This window comes from Anguilla rostrata, chromosome 2 (genome assembly GCF_018555375.3).
Source record: "Anguilla rostrata isolate EN2019 chromosome 2, ASM1855537v3, whole genome shotgun sequence".
NCBI lineage: Eukaryota > Metazoa > Chordata > Actinopteri > Anguilliformes > Anguillidae > Anguilla > Anguilla rostrata.
In genome coordinates this window covers 53,405,955-53,424,366 of record NC_057934.1, presented here as the reverse complement: position 1 = coordinate 53,424,366, position 18,412 = coordinate 53,405,955, and the positions used below count along the sequence as shown (strand labels likewise).

The 18,412-nt window shown below is 39.8% G+C and overlaps 1 protein-coding gene across 2 annotated transcripts in view; it reads right to left on the bottom strand.

The window, feature by feature from the left end:
* ankfn1a (ankyrin repeat and fibronectin type III domain containing 1a) overlaps positions 1 to 18,412 on the bottom strand; it is a 128,531-nt gene that overhangs the window by 102,599 nt on the left and 7,520 nt on the right. For both annotated transcript variants that reach the window (XM_064323083.1, XM_064323084.1), the window contains exon 4: positions 9,709 to 9,959. In XM_064323083.1, coding sequence (XP_064179153.1) covers positions 9,709 to 9,959 — 251 coding nt within the window. The remainder of the gene's footprint in view (positions 1 to 9,708; positions 9,960 to 18,412) is intronic.

The window sequence follows — 18,412 nt, the reverse complement described above, 5'->3', positions numbered from 1 at the left end:
ATAACGCATTAATATTTGTTCAGTCCAGGATAAAACTGTAATTATTCAGGAGTAACCTTGTTGTCAGGTTCTGTATGTTATATTATATAATACTTTTCCTGTAAATGAAGAATATTGTCTTAATAGTCTTCTGTAGTCATTCCAGTCATTTCCTGCATTGTAAATGACGTGATTCCTAAGTGGAAACTAGACCCTTTTTTTCTCTTCTTGCTTTTCAGACATGAATATAAGGCTTATAAACTCACATATGTTCCAGGAGAAAAGAACAGCAATTTTAAAAAAATAATAATTTTAAGGCAGTGACTCAACAAGTACATTTAACAGCATGCTGAATTGAATTAACACAGGAAATCAAAAGAACAAAACAAAATAGGCCTATGGTGATGCGAAGAATGCCAGTTTCTATGACAACTGTTGCTGCACTGTTCCTGTCACAGTGTGAGGTTTAGCTGGAGAGAAAGATGTTGATGACAAAAAACAGGCAGTTCTATTCTCACCGTTCCTGGTCTGGTAAAAGCTCCAGCCAACTGAAATCAGAAAGAACTGAGAACTGAAACATCCACATACACTCAAAAAAAAAGGTGTATTTATATGTGTAAGCACACATTTACACAATATATTTAGATTAGGAGTACTCATATCCTTGGCTCGGTCACACCACCAGTCCCTACGCTTGGGTCTCTGGTGTGTGGCATTAACACATGCCTATATAGTAAAAGAAATGGAACAAAGAAATAAGGCCCTAAATTAAAGCATGTAGCAAGGAGCAAATTGTGTATTTTCCCATTTCATTCATTATATGACACCTGGTTTAGGATGACTACTATACTAGGAAGGGAAAGTGTTAATGAGGTCCCCAGTGAACAGGATACAGGCTGGAGAATTGTTTGTTATAGCTTCCCACTGCTGTGGCTGTCACTGGAACAGACTTACTTCCTGAAACTAACAATTGTATCCTCTTAATTGCTCTCTGTGATTATCCTGATGAAAAAATTAAAAAAAAAACAACCACCAACCTCTAAAACTCATACATCCGTTCTCATACATGGCATATTTCCCTGTGAAATAATTTTGAATATGAAGGCTTGTAAAAACAAAATATTAAAGTGTGTGTGCGGATATGTGTTTTATATTCAGAAACTGTAACAGAAAATAAATGTATGTTTGGATAACCTTAGATTTAGAAAAAAAATTACACCCTAAAACCACACTTTAAGCCTTCAGATAACAGCCATGCTTCCATCACATTACAAAAGGATCACCACCATACTTACATGAGCAGTGTTACAATTAGCCTGCAAACATAATGGTTGGTAAAAGTATGGTTTCAAAAAAATCAATATATACAGGTCTTAATTATTTTATTTATGACATGGTCTTTTGTTGACCTGGCTTTGGCATTGCATTTAAAAAAGGCAAAGCTGTCCTGAATAATATTAGAAAGAGCTATGTCAGTCTGGACACTTGATAAGACAGATAGTCAAAACTAGCTGTCAGCTAAAAGTGAAAGCCGTCATTTGGAGTGAAGGTTCGATATCTAAGGGGGCGCTGAGCTATGAAACCAACTGCGTGAAAATAAACTGCTGCCTTTGCATTCCAACAAAGATAATGTGCCCATTCCCATGGTCCGTTCGTGTAGACACAACTGTATTACAGCACCCTCTATTGAGCCTAGGGGGCTGTCAGCAATAGGGGATAATCATGGCAATTTTTCCTGCTTTTCAACAGGAAAATGAGTTACACAAAATGGCTCACCAAACAATCTCCTTAAAACATGGAATTGCACATATGGTACAATCTAAGTCATTTTTAAACATGAAGAATATCACTGTGATCACACATAAGAATTGTTGGCTTCCTTCAGTTATGGATCCGTGTTTCCTAAACACAGCTAGATACGAGGTTGAAATAAGTACCAACTACCTTCTTTTTTCACTCTGATACCCGTACATGTAATCCAATTATATAAGAAAATAATGGTTGCCAAAATGTACAAAGCAGTCCTTGATTTATTCCAGAGAAGGGATGATCTATAGTACAAAAAAAGTTATCTTAATCATTCATGCTGGATTGGACGCAAAGTAACAATGGGTTGGAAATTGTTTCACATTTCCATTATCTGACAACGCACCTACTTCTTAGAGCCATAAGCTTGAATTGACCTTCTGTGTGATAACGCAGACAGTTTTACCAAGCAGAATCCCATTGTGGTTTAGAGGACACAGTGGTGTACAGTCATCACATGGGCAGAGTTCTTTATAATTTATTTACCCTTGTGCCCAAGGCAGCAATAACTGTGCCTTTCAAGCATACGCAGCTGGATCGATGTCACTCTGGACATAATAGAGTGGTTACTACACTGTAGTGACACATGTTCACTTACAGTACAGTATGTGAAAAGGGGGATTCTACAGTTTCTTCGGTAAATGTAATTTATTTTCCAAAACAATTACAACTATCTTTTAAAACAATTAAAATCACCAGCTGAGCTGTATCTTGCTAGTTGCTGCCGATCATTTTTTTTTTAGCTGAGGCGTGATTGAATGTTTCAAAAAGGTAAATAGGCACAAAGAAAAAGTCTCAACTTCTCAAGCCAACTACCCACTTAATAAATTAATACACATTCTGTGATACACACATCAATCAAACATATTGAGATTCCAGTGGATCAGCCAATGAGGATTCAATGTCAATCAGCAATATATAGCTGTTATATATCAATATATGTACAGCAATGTTATATAGCAATATATTCTCCTCTAAACTCCACACAGCACTGGCTCACTCATTGGTCAAGGGACCAATTAGGTCTGAAAGATGAGACAAAATTTGAATTCTCCTAACAACAAGAAAGTATTTATCATGCTAAAACAACCAGTATAATTTCCAAAAAACGGGTTGCCATGCTTAGCAACAAACTGATATAAAGAGGAACTTCCTTCCCCACATTATGGTATAACAAATGGACATATTTCACCAGAGCCAGCGCAACAGACAGAAGGAATTATATTTAGTCATGGAGATGTCAACCTTCCGTTGCCTGTGTTAAATTACTGTTTTGGTATTAAGTAAAAAGTTAAATTTGATGACGTGAAAAATGTTAAATGTTTATTTGTGGTCATTTGTACCCCTACAAAACTTAGGACATTGCAGAGGGGTGGTGTGCTTACTGCAGACACAGAAACACAAGAGAACATTGTGATATTTCCCCAAACAGCATTAGTCTTCTCAGACAAAAAAACAAAATTAATGGAGGTCCACACCAGCGGTTCCTTTGAGTCAGCCAAACCCACAGTTGTGCATTGTGCGGCCAGCAGGGATCAACACTGAAATGACACCACAATCACTTATACAGCTCTTGAAAACAATCCCTGACCTCAATCGGCTCAATTACACGACAGAGTAGCTTGCCTGCTGTAGCAAACTGGCCATTTTGATGAAATATTGATTCGCTGATATTAATCACTGTGCCTGAAGAGCTGCACTGCAATAAGCCAACCAGGAGCTTTCCTGAGGTGATCATTTATAGAGTGTTACTTCCCTTCTAATCCTTCATTGTTATTTAGTAGCAGCTCTACACAAACCGACTGGTATACAGTATAAATAAAAACATTGTTGATGTATAAATATATAAGAGGCCTAGAGCATGTAAAGACCTCAGAGAGCAGAAGACTGGTGCCTCACTACCCTACACAAACACTGCATCCTTTAAGGTTTATCAGATTTATTTCCTATTTTGAAATATTTAACAAGACCAGGTTAAAACCCAGTATATGGCTGGACCTAACACACATGATCCGGCCGACCAATGGTAAGTTCATCACGCACTCAGTCACAGACATTCGCGTTTGTAGGGCTGGCCCCGCTGTTGTGGTCCAGTCAAAAATCAGAAATGTATTCAGTGGCATTCAAACCAGGAACATTTTGATGACCATCATGACTACTTTTAATTGCCTGGCAAAGCACGTAGGTATTTAGTCATTTATGCCTAAGAATTCTTTTTAGAAATCAATGACTAAAAAATGACAAGTGACAACCAGATTTGCTCAATTTAACAAATGTGTAAAGGCTCTATTTTCAGCCCAGCATAAAGCAACTCAGAGACCAAATGCAAACTCATTAGTCATTTCATCTAGCACATTGATCAAATTTCACACCACCACTAAAGCTAGCAGTTATCTCATGTAACATGGTCATATTTGCACTTAAATGTGAGATGTGTGCAGTCGACAGCTGTGTGTTTATGAAAATAACCAGCCAAAGTACTTGCTGAACTTTACTGCAAATCAAGCCCATTAAAACGACCTCTGAGAAATTACACAGTGGTTTTCAATGCAAACAAAATATTCCTCTCACAATCATAATGTTATAAGAAAAAATAACATACATATTTCAAAATGACTGAGTTCCTGGGCCCATAGATTACTACGACAAAGTTTTGTGTGTGTATGACTGCTGGTTGAAGAGGAAATGTTGTCATCAGTGTGCAGGAAATTGAATGCAGTGGCCCAAACAAATGTAATCTGGTAAGCATGTGGTAAAAAGGCATGGGCCGTGCATATGCAACATTTTAGGGCTGTGTGACCTTTTTTCAAGGAATCTATAGATATAATAGATTTTAAATCAACACCACGAGTGTCTGGTCATGGCCTACAGCAGTGGGATTGGGCTTTTGGCAAATGACTCTTGCCTGGCGCCCAAAAGGCAGCAGAATATATGCCAGAATGGTTAATTCAGCTGTGTGATAGGCTGGAACCAAGGCTTTAAAACTGATGCGAGCTGAAATAGGTGGCTAGAAGCAGGAGATAAGAGGTTTAATGTTAGACCATGCACACCCAGCATACTGGCCCACTGTGAAGTTCTTAGAGAGGGACAGTTTGTTGTCTAGTAAAACCTCCACTATAGATATCGTACAGGCAAGCTAAGATGTGCTGAGACCAAGGAGTGGAAGGAGAAAAAGCTGTGTGTCATTAGCATAGCAGTGTTAATGCAGGCCGTGGGGGGACATTTCAGAATGAAGAATTTTAGAGAGCGTAAAGAGAGAGGAGGATAGGCCCAAGCCCTGAACCCAGGGGATACCCGTTGAGAGGTTACGATGCTTTCTAGAGGAAGCATCTATCAAGATAGGAAGTAATCCAGCTAAGAGCTGTGCAACAGATTTCCAAAGTAGGCAGGGACACCACTACCATACAGTAAAAATACAAATCTAATACTAACCATTTCAATATCAGCAAAAGTTTTATGGGCTTCTTTAAAATCTCAAGTTATCTCTGTATATTATTATCCTGAGATACTTACCCACTGATACTGAGAAACAAACCACAAAAATACTCGCTTGCAGTCTCAATGAGGTAAATGTCTAATACTGCACTATCTATAGAAGGTTACTGAAATTTAGAGGAAGTCTAGAGCAGAAACTTTTCGGACAGGACTGACTCCTCTTTCACTAATAACTGTCAATCAAAGTGTGAGTTGAACTGAATGCCCACATCTCCCCTTCACCGTTCACTGCTTTAATATCTCTTCACAATAAACAATCTGCCCCCAACTGTGCAAAGCTGCTAGGTCAGGTGTGCAGTTCCCAAGTATTTTCACTCCCCCGAATTATTTAAGTAAAGAAAAGAAATTTATACTGGAGCGCACATGGTAATGTCAACATACAGCACACATTCTATACCATAACAGGGCATTAAAGAACTGCCGCACAGTGGGATCTGTTCTTTGTCTCGGCAATCTGCCCCACTCTCTCTATGGCTCCTTCACAAGCTCAGGTGAGGTTACACAATACCGTCCTTTGTTTATTCATATGAGGTGAAAGACAAATCAAAACTGCCTGGTCAACCTTCCCTCACAATGCGTCAGCTTTTTAATATTTCGCTGTTTCTTACTGGTAAGCACGATTATTTATTTATTTGTTTATTTAAAAGGGACAACACACAGTAATCAACATTTCCACAGTTGCGTCAAATGGTACAGTGTCAGAGTTAGCTCAAGAGCTAATTTTCATCTGTGGTCCCTACCCACCCGTTTTTACACAAAAGAAAAGTTACACAATTTGGTTTTTTATTATGCTGGAGCCCTAAGGTTGCAAGCACAATAAACACAAAAATAAAAGGCTAGATGCGAACCTTGAAAAAATAAACAACTAAAATAAAAAATAAAAACAGTGCTGCCAGGCACTCTCAGCAATCACTCTTCTTCAGTCTCCTCACTAACTTTGGGGTACTTTTTTGATCGTGTGCAAGTTCCAAAGCATGACCTCCAAGCATAAAACGTTCTCCCAACAAAAGATGCTATATCATCCTGCTCAAACTTAAATTATGTATTACAAACAAAATATAATGTATATGTTTTTTCGTAATATGTGAGGCCTTTTTAATGTGTTATTCTCCTCTTCTGTCTTTCCTGCACACCAGTGCGATTATTCAAGTCTCTGCCTTAGATTATGAGGATCAGGTGGTCAGGTGGTTTGTCACATGTACCGTTTATGTATGGGTATGGCAATACTTGCGCTGGTTAGTATTGTACTGACATGACAGTAGACTCACTGGGATCAATATGTTGTGTTTAATAGGGTGTGTATTGAACAGTTCAGTGTGAGGGCTTTCATTGTGCTCTCACCTCCTGCCGGCTCAGACCACGTCGACAGCACCAGTCACAGCCCAGCGTACGGCGGATTTCTCATTTTGGGGCTCTCTCATACCATGTGGACATGACCACACCGTATTCAAAAGCCAATCAACAGTTTTCAGGGATCATACGCGGTCCTATTCCACTTTGATATAAATTCTATAAGGAGGAAAGAATGCACACTTTGAATTTATTGTTCAATATCTTTTTTCTTTTTACAATTTTAATTCCTTCAGTTTAGATTAAGTAAGCCATGCCATTGTTGTGAATTAATGATAAAATCATGTGTTATATGCTTTCTTTCATCGGAACAACAGTTCATACCGAGTCATTTTACTGTTGTGAATGGGATCACTGGCATTGTTATGATCTTCCCTGGTTTTATTTTTGTTAAATGAAACTTCAAGATACTGTTGGATAGTGCGTTAAAGCTACATGTTTAAACAATTAGAAAATGTTTTACTGAAATTCTGGAGGAAGACAATTCCAACAAAGTGAAAGCCCAACTCTACTCCTCTCACAAAAGAACATCTAAGAGAAATGTCTGATTAGTACAGTATATCCTTATCCTCAACTTCCATTGCAGTGGTAGAAGACGAAAATTGGCAGTATGCCCTGCACAAAGCACACAGCTCTTAAACGGAATGAAAAGAGGTCATTTAATTGGCTATGAATGAATCCAGCAGAAACATACCCACTGATAATATATACAGCATATTCCAGCCCAATTTCTACCTGCACCACGCACTTTGAACTGTTCGCTCCCCATCTGGTTATGACAATATCAACATTCAATAGTCAATGACTGTGCCCATGAAACGTGCAGCATTGATTCTGGAAAACAGAGCCCTTAGTCTAATTACAAACTATGTATCATGTAAGTTGAAGCGAGACAAGACACAAGACAAAGCAGAAACTGCTGCAATAAAAATGGCTTAAAACTGTACAGCACAGACTAAGCTAGTATTTTGCCAAAATATATTTTAAAGCACCACTGTAACCTGCCTACAGCACTCCAGGTGGAGTGTAGGCCAGACTACGGTATGCAGTATATATAGGGGGATAGTTTATAATATAGTATAACAGAACAACCTTCTAGACCCTCAACAGTCTGGCTTCCGACCTGGGCACTCAACAGAGCCTGCCCTCCTGGCTGTGACGGAGGCAGTCGCCACTGCACGAGCCTCATGCCTCTCCTCTGTCCTGATCCTCCGTGACCTGTCTGCAGCATTCGACACGGTCAACCACAAAACACTCCTCTCCACCTTGGCTGAGATGGGCATTGTTAGGACCGCCCTGTCTTGGTTTGCTTCATATCTTGCAGATAGGTCCTACCAGGTCACCTGGATGGGGTCTGCCTCCGCTTCTCATACCTTTGTTACGGGAGTACCACAGGGATCTGTACTGGGTCCTCTGCTGTTCTCCATATACACCAAATCTCATGGTTTAGTTATTAATTCACACGGCTTCTCCTATCATTGTTATGCAGAGGACACACAATTCTTCTCTTCTTTCCCCCCCTCTGCCTCACAGGTTGATGATAAAATATCTTCCTGCCTGGCTGACATCTCTACCTGGATGGCCAGCCACCACCTGAAGCTCAACCTCAACAAAACTGAGCTGCTGTTCTTCCCATACAAGACCTCCCTACTACGTGAGCTCTCAATTACGGTTGATGGCACCACCGTGACTGCCTCTCACTCTGCAAAGAGCCTGGGGGTGGTCCTGGACGACCAGCTGGACCTCAAGCACAGCAAGGCAACATCACGGTCCTGCAGATTCTTTCTGTACAACATCAGAAGGATTCAACCATACCTGACTACGCACTCCACCCAGCTGCGTGTCCAGGCTATGGTGACCTCCCGCCTTGTTTACTGCAACTCACTCCTTGCAAGCCTGCCAGCTTGTGCCATACAGCCACTACAGATGATTCAAAATGCCACTGCCCGACTCACCTCATCTACAACCTTCCCAAATTCTCCCATGTCACTCCTCTGCTGCGGTCACTCCACTGGCTACTGGTCACTGCCAGGATCAGGTTCAAAGTCCTGACCCTCGCCTACACTGCAGCCAACAGGATGGCCCCTATCTATTTGCAGGACATGATTCGATTCTATACTTCTGTTCGACCACTCCGCTCTGCAGCAGCAGGGCGCCTTGTACCCCCTCCCACCCGAGTAAAGGGATCACAGAGCTTCTCCACCCTAGCTCCCCAGTGGTGGAATGAACTCCCTGTCCCTCTTCGAACCTCTCCCACACTACCCATCTTCCGCCGTGGTCTGAAGATGCATCTCTTCAGACTATACCTGGACTAACTATCACCACTCTGTACATCATTTCACTTTAAATCCCCCCCTTTCATGACACTCATGATAAATGTACCCCCATTCCAGCACTTTTTAGTAAATTGTATTTGTCCTAATATCGTAGCTTGTTCTTCTCCCTAGTTTGGCTTGGGATAAATTAGGTCAGAATAGTGTTCACTGTGTGAACTAAACTGTGTTCTTGGCTAGAAATAGCTGTATGAAATGAGTATCGTATCTTATTGAACCTGTGTTCTGTAGTTGTCCATGACCATGAAATGCACTTTTGTATGTTGCTTTGGATAAAAGCGTCTGCCAAATAAATGTAATGTAATGTAATATAGTAAAATAGGCAGGGTGGAGTATAGTAAGCAGTACAGTGAGAAAGGCAGGTTGGAGTATGGTAAACAGTACAATAACAAAGGTGGGGTGGAGTTTAGTAAGCAGTATAGTTATATGCAGGTGGAGTACAGTAATGAGTACAGTCAGAGGGGCAGGGTGAAGTATAGTCAGCAGTATAGTGAGAGAGAAAGGGTGGACTACTGCATGTTAACTGTAGTTGATTACACATGTATACGTCACCTGTGTCTCTCGAATGCCCAAGACAAATTTCTCTTAAGAGTGACAATAAAGGCTAATCTAATCTAATCTAACCTAAAGACTATAGTAAGCAGTACAGTGACAGGCAGGTGGAGTACAGTAAGCAGAACAGACAGGGGGGCAGGTTGGAGTACAGTAAGCAGTACTCTGAAAGAGGAAGGGTGCAGCCAGGTACCTGCAGAGTTCCAGCGAAGCCCCCCAGGGCTGGCAGCAAGGCGGCGACGTTTCCGCACACTCACTCCCCCGGGGGCAGTTTCTCGCGAGGCGTTAGGTGCGGAGGACTCGGAGGGTGCAGTGGAGATGGTGGGCAGAGACTCTGGAGACCGAGGCTCAGGCAAGGAGCCATCAGGCATCTGGGACGGTTCCGCAAACACGGAATCCTCCTCCAGTGAAGTGGACAAAAACAGGGTCTCATTGTCCAGGGGCCTGTGGAGAGAATCAGGGGTCCGTTGGTCATGCTCCATTTAAATCATATTACAAATAACAATACACACTTGGCCACAATGAACTTCACAGGTTTTACACAAACTCAACACTAGAGGTGCTCCGATGCCTTTTTTCCTTCAATTCGATTGCGATATCAAGTGTTGCCTCAATGAATCCGCTGATACTACATTGTGTTCCAGTAGCTGTCTAAAAGGTGCATCTCCTGAAACATTCTGATTTGTACTGTAGAAAGACTTGTTGTTGATGCGTTTCCTTACTATCTGGCAAACAAATGTTTGAGTTACCTACAAGGTTTTAAAAGAATAGGCTTGTGCATTAATTGGCTTATAAATTGATGAGAACGGCTTCTGCTGTACCCGATTATAAAATCAGTGAAGCCACATAGGTGCATTTGCAGGCAAAAAGAAAGGGTGTAATGCAGGAGCAGTGTACATGTCCTGTTCTAATCTCAGAGCCATGAGTACTGGAATGCACCATGACCTTAACATCCACCACCCAGTATCATCCTCTAACTGAAAGAAAGGTTCTGATGAAAAGTGGCAGCCTACAGCTGCAATTTGCTAAAAAAAAAGGGAAATAATCATCCCTGCTCTGTCACATTAGCATATTGCTCCATTCATCCACAGCTATTAATATTTCACATTTTTACTGGACTGTTCCATTAAACACAATATTTACTAACAGTCATTAAATTCATATTAACTCCACAATGCAAATTGGAACAAAAGCTTCTACGTGGTCACAGTATCTAATTTCCCACAAATGGTATGCTATTTATACAACATTATTATTTATACCAGCGTTCACATAGGTATGAAAACCAACTCGACTATACTGTAACAGAACCCTTTTGCTGTTTTTTCTATCCCTATAAGCAAAAAGCAATGTGATTATCAACGGGAGTGCGAAACTAATCTCAGTGTTACTATCAAACAAAGTTGTATAAGGAACATATCTTACTGGGAAAACTTTGGTTTTGTGGCAATTATAAGTAATGATCAACATTGAATCTGAAGCAGAAACAATGTTAAAATGAAATATCAAATATTTAGTTGAAAACTAGAAACAAGCACAACATCAACTAAACTGAACTAAAACATCAACATTAGCGCTGAATCTTGCACAAAGCCAGATTCAAATCACGAAACGAGGCCTCTATAACATCTTGTTCCATACGCACAATTTTCCATACCCAAGTACCTGACATCTGTGACAGTGTAGCTTCGACTTTTCCATGATCCCTTCCGGTACGACCCAGTCTTTCTTCGTCGCAAGAAAAAGTCCAGCAACCTTCCTAAGCTAAACATTGCCCCTTTCAGAAAATGTGATAATGTCTCTCTGATGTTCATCGCAGACCTGAGTACCAGTGAGCACTACAAGCAATGGTGCCCATGCATTTTCAAAATCAAGAGTCTGTATGCAATGGCTGTCTCCTGGACAGCCTTTTTTTTTAGCAAGAGCTAGCCACTGCACCAATTCAAAACCAAATGTGCAACATAATCACAGGTAAGAGAGAGTGGTTCTTTGAGGCAAACACCCTCTCGCTATTCAGACCAAGTCATGAATATTGCATTGCTGTTCAAGATTAATCAATTACTCAACTTCAAAAGCTGCCACGATCACAGAGAATCAACAACAGTGGGTATCTAAATATTTTACAATAATGGAAGGGAAGTGGACTATCTTTTCATTAGGCATGAAAGCTACTGGTGACATCAGCAGCTTTGTCTTATGTGTGTGTTAGTGGTTAAAAACTTCAGTCACCAACAAAAGAAATTAACTTTCACCATGAAATCAACCCAGTTGGTCTACCTTTTCATTATGCATGTGCGCACAGGTGGACGATCCAGGTTCAGAAATTAAAACTCCTCCCCAATGTTTTCCAATGCAATGCAGTGGCCATCATAACATTTGGGACACAGCCATATATATTTTTTATTGATTTAGCTCCGTATTCCACAATTTTAGATTTGCAATAAAAAAAAATAATTAAAAAAAAAGTTTAAGTGCACATTATCAGCACGTCAGCAATTATAAAACATTGGGAGCCCTATACTGCTTTGACAACAAACGTCACAAACTCACAGGCGTCACGAATAATAAAGAAAAATAGCCTACTAGCTAATCATATCGCAAATGGCACATAATCAGGCGGATTAGGCTGCTTGCTAAAAAATAATTAATAAAACAAAGTTGTATAACAATCAAGTCAAATCTTACCTGATGATGATCTTGAGGGAACGTAATCCATAAGCAATTGATTACCGTAGTCTGATTCACTAAATAGTGCTTGCACTGCAGGGCTATCGGCATTGGGGCTGGGGCACCACATCGATCTCTAGTCCAAATCTAGTTGTATTACCAAGAAAATAATGTGTACAGTGCGTCCAAGAAACACGTACATAAGCAGTTGCAAACCAGAAACAATTATCCTCTGAAAATTTTGATTTTGGTATGATTTTCTGTGCAGAGATTCTAATGTCAACTAGTATCTAAGAATTCAGACTTTTGAACTTACATAATAAATATTCAAGTCCAATAAGCTGCAAACCTTGCATGCTTCACCACACATCTTTCACATCCAGAAATATCTTCTCTGTAGAGATATAATATGATTTGATTTCAATTAATTAGAAAAATTAGATGTACAGTATAACACAAAATACATTTATTGGAATGGCCAGAAGCAATATAAATGGTCTGTTAGCAATGTACCAGATGTGTTCAAGAGATTTTTCTTCCCAGATGTGAAAGGATCCCATGTCTTCCCCAAAACTCATCCACAAAATTGTGTTTTATTCACATACATTCAAATGTCAGTCTGACAAATAACACAGCTCACAACAAACTGACGATCGGAAACACATTTAAAAAAAATAATTTGGCACCCAGTGTGGGGTTGAGTATGTCCAAATCCCACCCAATTTTGGAATATCCAGTTACCATTTGTAGCCGCGTTTATGCACAATCCCTCCCTGCCGATTTGGTACAGTGAATTGCAGACAATTGCAGTTCTCCTCTGAAAAATGTGATGTTACCAGCCTGCTTCTTTTCACATCAGAGCCCATAATATCCAAGCTTGCATAAAGCTGATATGGAGGAAGACATCACATATGTGGCTTCATTATGCAGTCCACGGGCGTCCACCCAACCACGGGGGGTCTCTAGAAAGTGACGAAACACGGACCCCTGACTGACTGAGCCCTCCCGTACCCTGGGTGATGCAATTGCCAATTACACGTTGCATTATGGTGCTACCAGCCACAATCAGTACTGGCACGGCCCGAATTTAACCCAAGACCATAGAGCTTGTTCATGCAACAGTGTGGTGCTCTAACCAAATGAGCTACCCAGCAGCCCCATGGAAAGACATTTTGCATACTTGCTGGATTTTAAAGCCAGAAGATAGTATAAAACAGTTTCAAGTACTAGCTACCTACTGAAACAAGGCTTAAAATCCAATGTAGTATTCTACAAACATAATTTTGGTCAAGGCATTATGTGTTTGTACTGACAATGTTTTATAAGTGGCCCACTTAGCAGTCATTGCATTGCCTCAACAGTAGAATACTCTGACCCACTGGCACCATCCAAAGGACATGCAGGTCTAGTACTGCCAAGTACAGTTAACATTATGCCATACAATCACAGCCTAACACAAATAAAAGAAGAATATCACATAATGCAAAAGACGTGCCATGCTTATATCAGCCCTAAAGCTTAGGGGTGAGCCTGTTTTCTCCATTCAATAATATGTTTCCTCTCATTATGGCTTTAAGCACACACTGCACATCTCCCAGGCGACATCTACAGCCCTGATTGTTGAGCTGCCCAGTCTCAAAGCAACATTCATATGTAAAATTGACCATTAGGCAAAACCTATTACTGTGTAGCAATGTGAAGCTATCAGAGTCATAAGTTTATAAGTCTGTATGTGATAACTTCAATTATGTGGTGGTTACACAGCCATAATTTGCAGGTGAAATGAACACTCAGTGGTCATTGATACAACAGAACAGCAGCATCTCTTCAGCCAGGAATGAAGGTTCTGAATAAAGTACCCTGACGCATGGTAGCAAGTGGGAAGATGGAACAATCAGTGTAGTCTGAATGGGAGTACTACGTTTAGATACACAACTCTATTATGGTAACTGATGGCAACCTGACGTCAGGATGCTATATTGACAAGTATGTTTTTTCTGCAACCCGGTGGACAATGTCTCAGGCTCAGTCCTATCTGACAATTTTGACTAAGAGCCTCCAGGAGAGTAGCACATCACTGTTAGCCTTCATTTAGCTGTAACATGTTAGCCAGCAAGCTATTAGAATATGTACTGCAATGGTACAAAGGGCATTATTACAAATGGATGATTGTTTTTTGTATATTTCTGAGAAAATGCTCTTGAATATTAGCAACTGCAGTATTTGCATACATACAGAATCACAGATTTTAAAAAAAAATCTGTAATAACGGGCACTTTCAAATGAAATAAACCAAATCTTTTTTATAATAGTTACTGAAATCATACACTGTAAGCACTGACACTTCAAAGCCAGATCTTTATGGGTGAAAATCACTGCTCCAAAACAGACAGAAGTGTAAAATGAGATTAGATTCATGTATCAAAACATTATCATGCAAATTTCCATCAATGATTCACCACGTTTATTTCTCATAATCACAAACTATTGAGACAGGCCAACGCAGTTCTTGTGACAGAAGTAAGGACCTGAACTGTGAGAGTCAGTGAGACTGTGTGCTGAGCCCACATGCAAAATCTCTATGGGAATTCCTCTAGCCCTCTTAATCAAATGCAACTTTTTCCTCTACGTGCTTTCTCCTTTGTTATCAATAAAATGAAAGGAAAACACCCAACCCTAAGCCCAGAAAAATATCTCCGGCTGTAAAAGTCGCAATCCCGTTCCAAGTGGGGGATAATTTAACACGGGTGGCAACAGTGTACCCAAACCACCCTCCCAGTCACCTGTGAAGACAGCAGGGCATCCAGACAGAGTAAACATTTATGGCTTGGTCGGCGAAGCGTAAAAGCGCACACACACAGAGCCGTTTCCATGCCTGTGAAGGACCGATGCCTCCAACAGTGAATTCTAAAGCATTCCCCGTGTGATGGGCCATTATTGTGTAAATGCATCATGTGAACAGTCTGTCGCTGCTTGAGTAAACAACCCTAACGACAAGGCCGGCGTCAGTTAGGCTGTAATCGCAAGTGCAACTGGAATAGGGACCTGGCCCGCAATCGCCCTAGACAGGCACATACAGCTATATTCTATCTCCAGTAGCCCCAAGACAATATGCTTTTTCTCCACATGAGGGCCATTACTGTTCGTTAAGCTGACGCTTACAATTAGCTCAACAGACTTTTCAGACAAAATACTTAATCTAATCAGAGTTGTGTGGTGTGCAGATATGGGAGGTACTCAGCAAAGAATATTGTCTAATGTGGCCAAATAATTTAAAAAATGCAGGAGCTCTGCTAAAAACTATAAACTCGAGAGTTTTTAATGTTCGGCATTAAAAATACTGCTAAGTTGGCTCAAATGTACAAATTAAACAGGTCGGCAAACACAAGAATGAGTTTGTTACAATTACAAATTATTATAAATAGAATTATAAATAAAGCTATAAAATAGAAGAGCTTCTAAACCTCATACATAGAGAATTTCACAAGCATTTGAAAGTGGGTGGGATTCATTGATTTGAAAGCTCTGTGGTGTGAAACCATAGCAACCCATTAATTCAATAAAAATTTTGAACACGGCTTCCCTTGAATCGAAAAGATGCACTACATTTTTTGGAAGTAGCGCTACAACAGCCAAGACAGCAGCAGGATCTATGACGTCTAAACTTGGAACACTGCAATACCTTCAGCACACTGTGACATACAACTGTGAAAATATTAAATCCAGCAACCGATGGAAGACTGCACGTTTCTACATTCTATAGCGCAGCCGTTCACCATTGCATCACAGTGTATTCAGAGCAAGCTATTGAGCTCCTCGTTAAGTATATGCTTGTACTGGATTATTAATTCTGCAGCAGGAGAGGGCTCTATTATTTCTATTAGTTCAGTCCAAAAGGGCACTGCTGACACATGCAGAGAGAATACTGTCATGTCCGACAATACCCAGAGCATTTAACTAGAGATATTGGCAGTGATAGGGCACATTTCAGTTGTTATGCACCTGCTATTAATGGTTTGCAGAGGTCAGGGTCATGTTCCTGCACTGCTGGTTGTGGATTTATTGACTACATCAACAACGCCGATTATCTACATACAGTACACTAACTACATTTGCAGAAAGTCTTGGAATCACATCAATAAGCATATGCACACATCGCAGTGTTGATGACATCACAAACTTGTCAACCAAGCAAATTTGTTATAAAAGTTGTTGCACTGCTCCAGAAAAAAACTCTCACTCCAATGTTTTAGGGAGATGATAATATTAAAAAGTTACTAGCAATTAAATATAAAGACACTTTTTATAATATGTCATTTCATATATTTTATAATTTGTAATACATATGCAAAGTGAATGAAAAGAAGGCTCACCACCCATGGAAAACAGGGCAACTATGTGCTTTTCTTTAATTCTTTGAGGAAAAATCCATTCAAAAACAATCTGCAGAATATAAAATCATCCAGAACATGCTATGCGTAATTCCATACTTTTAAAGATAGCTTTCCTAAACATTGGACAGGATACTCTTGAAAACCTAAGAGAATTAGCCATATATACATATTCTGCATACATGCCATCTGTCAATCAGGATATTTGGCATGTCAACACTATCTTTTAAACTTTATCTTAAAATAAAACATACATAGCCATTTTCATGTTTCATTTTCCTCATGCTCCCATGTCATTATTTATGACTTCTATGAGATCTTGCACAGAATTGTTTTGCAATGCCAAAACAGAAGACAGGTTTCACCAAACATGACAGAATTGCAAAAATATTAGAAATTAAGTTTAGCTAAATGAATCAAGCAATATTTGATACATGCAACTACCACAATATCATAGGTGACATAGATACAAATTTAAATACATGGAATTAATTTTACCCTAAAATCCGTCAATTATTTGGAGCATGAACCACTGTCAGATCTGTTAATATGTGCACGTTTGCCATCACAGTTAGATACTCACAACCCTTTTATTCTCAACATATTGCAAAAAAGCATGTGCCAGAATACAAGTTTTTTCATTCATTTCTTATGGGAAATTTACTGTCTAATTAGTGCTGTTATTCAGCTGAATATCCTATGCTTTTATTGGCCTCTTCCCTGCATCTTGTTCTCCATTCATTACATTGGTACTATCAGGCAATGTTTAATATTCCTGCAGATCCATTCTTCAAATAAGTACTGTAAACTCTTGGAAAAGGTGTCCCAAGCTATACATAATTTAAAATAAAAAATGAAAAAGCCCAAGTAAAAAAACCAAACAATTATGGTTATGAGAACATTGGTTCTTATGTGATTATGGTTCTATATTTATACAGTGGGGCATCATGGCTTCCACAAGTTCATCACCATGAACACTAAATAGCAATTATTTTCCCCTGGTGATGAAGACTTTTGTTACTGTTCTAATAGTGACCTCTAGTGGACATCTGAAACACTTTCCCATGGTCATGACTAATTCAAAAATCGTTACGGATTGTTTTGCCATTGTGACTGAGAAAGTAGAAATGCACAGTATATATTTAAGCAAGCTTTTGAATCAGCGGATTCACTGCATATGCCTTGATGTGGTACAAATATGCCATATTACATGGATTCAAGTTACAAGCATCTAGCACAGAAAAAATGGCCAAATCTGAATCCCATACAATATAATTAATAGTACGGAAAATGACTGTTGCACACTGTAATGCCTAAAGTCACTGATAAATGTATGCTAAAGACATAATGCACAGTACACAGCAAATTGTAAACACAGATTTTGCCCATTTTCAGGGCTGTCATACTGCTGTAATCTCAGTTCAGGTAAGTTCACCTCAGAAGCATATTAGCTTCCACTTTTTATACAGGTGGCAGGGGCAGACCGCAGCTTCCTGATTAACCAGAGGAGTCATCAGTATGTAATAAGGTGGGGAAAGCCCTGCCAACTGAAACCCTCCCATCCCTTAGCACCACAGCAATTTCAGGATTTTATCCCGGACCTCTGGGAGCAGTCCACGGCAGAGTATTTTTGTTGGATGTGCCAGCCAAGAGTTTCTTAAATAGTTTTTTTGTTGTCTAATGTGAAGCAGAACAAATTTACCCGCCCTTCTTTCAACCAGAGTAATTCAGTACCTCAGAGGATGAAAAGCTCCAATCAAATGCAATGTAAAATGTGAAACATGGTAACTAAGTTCAAAACATCCACATCCTGTATAAAAAAGACCTGGAGGCATTAAG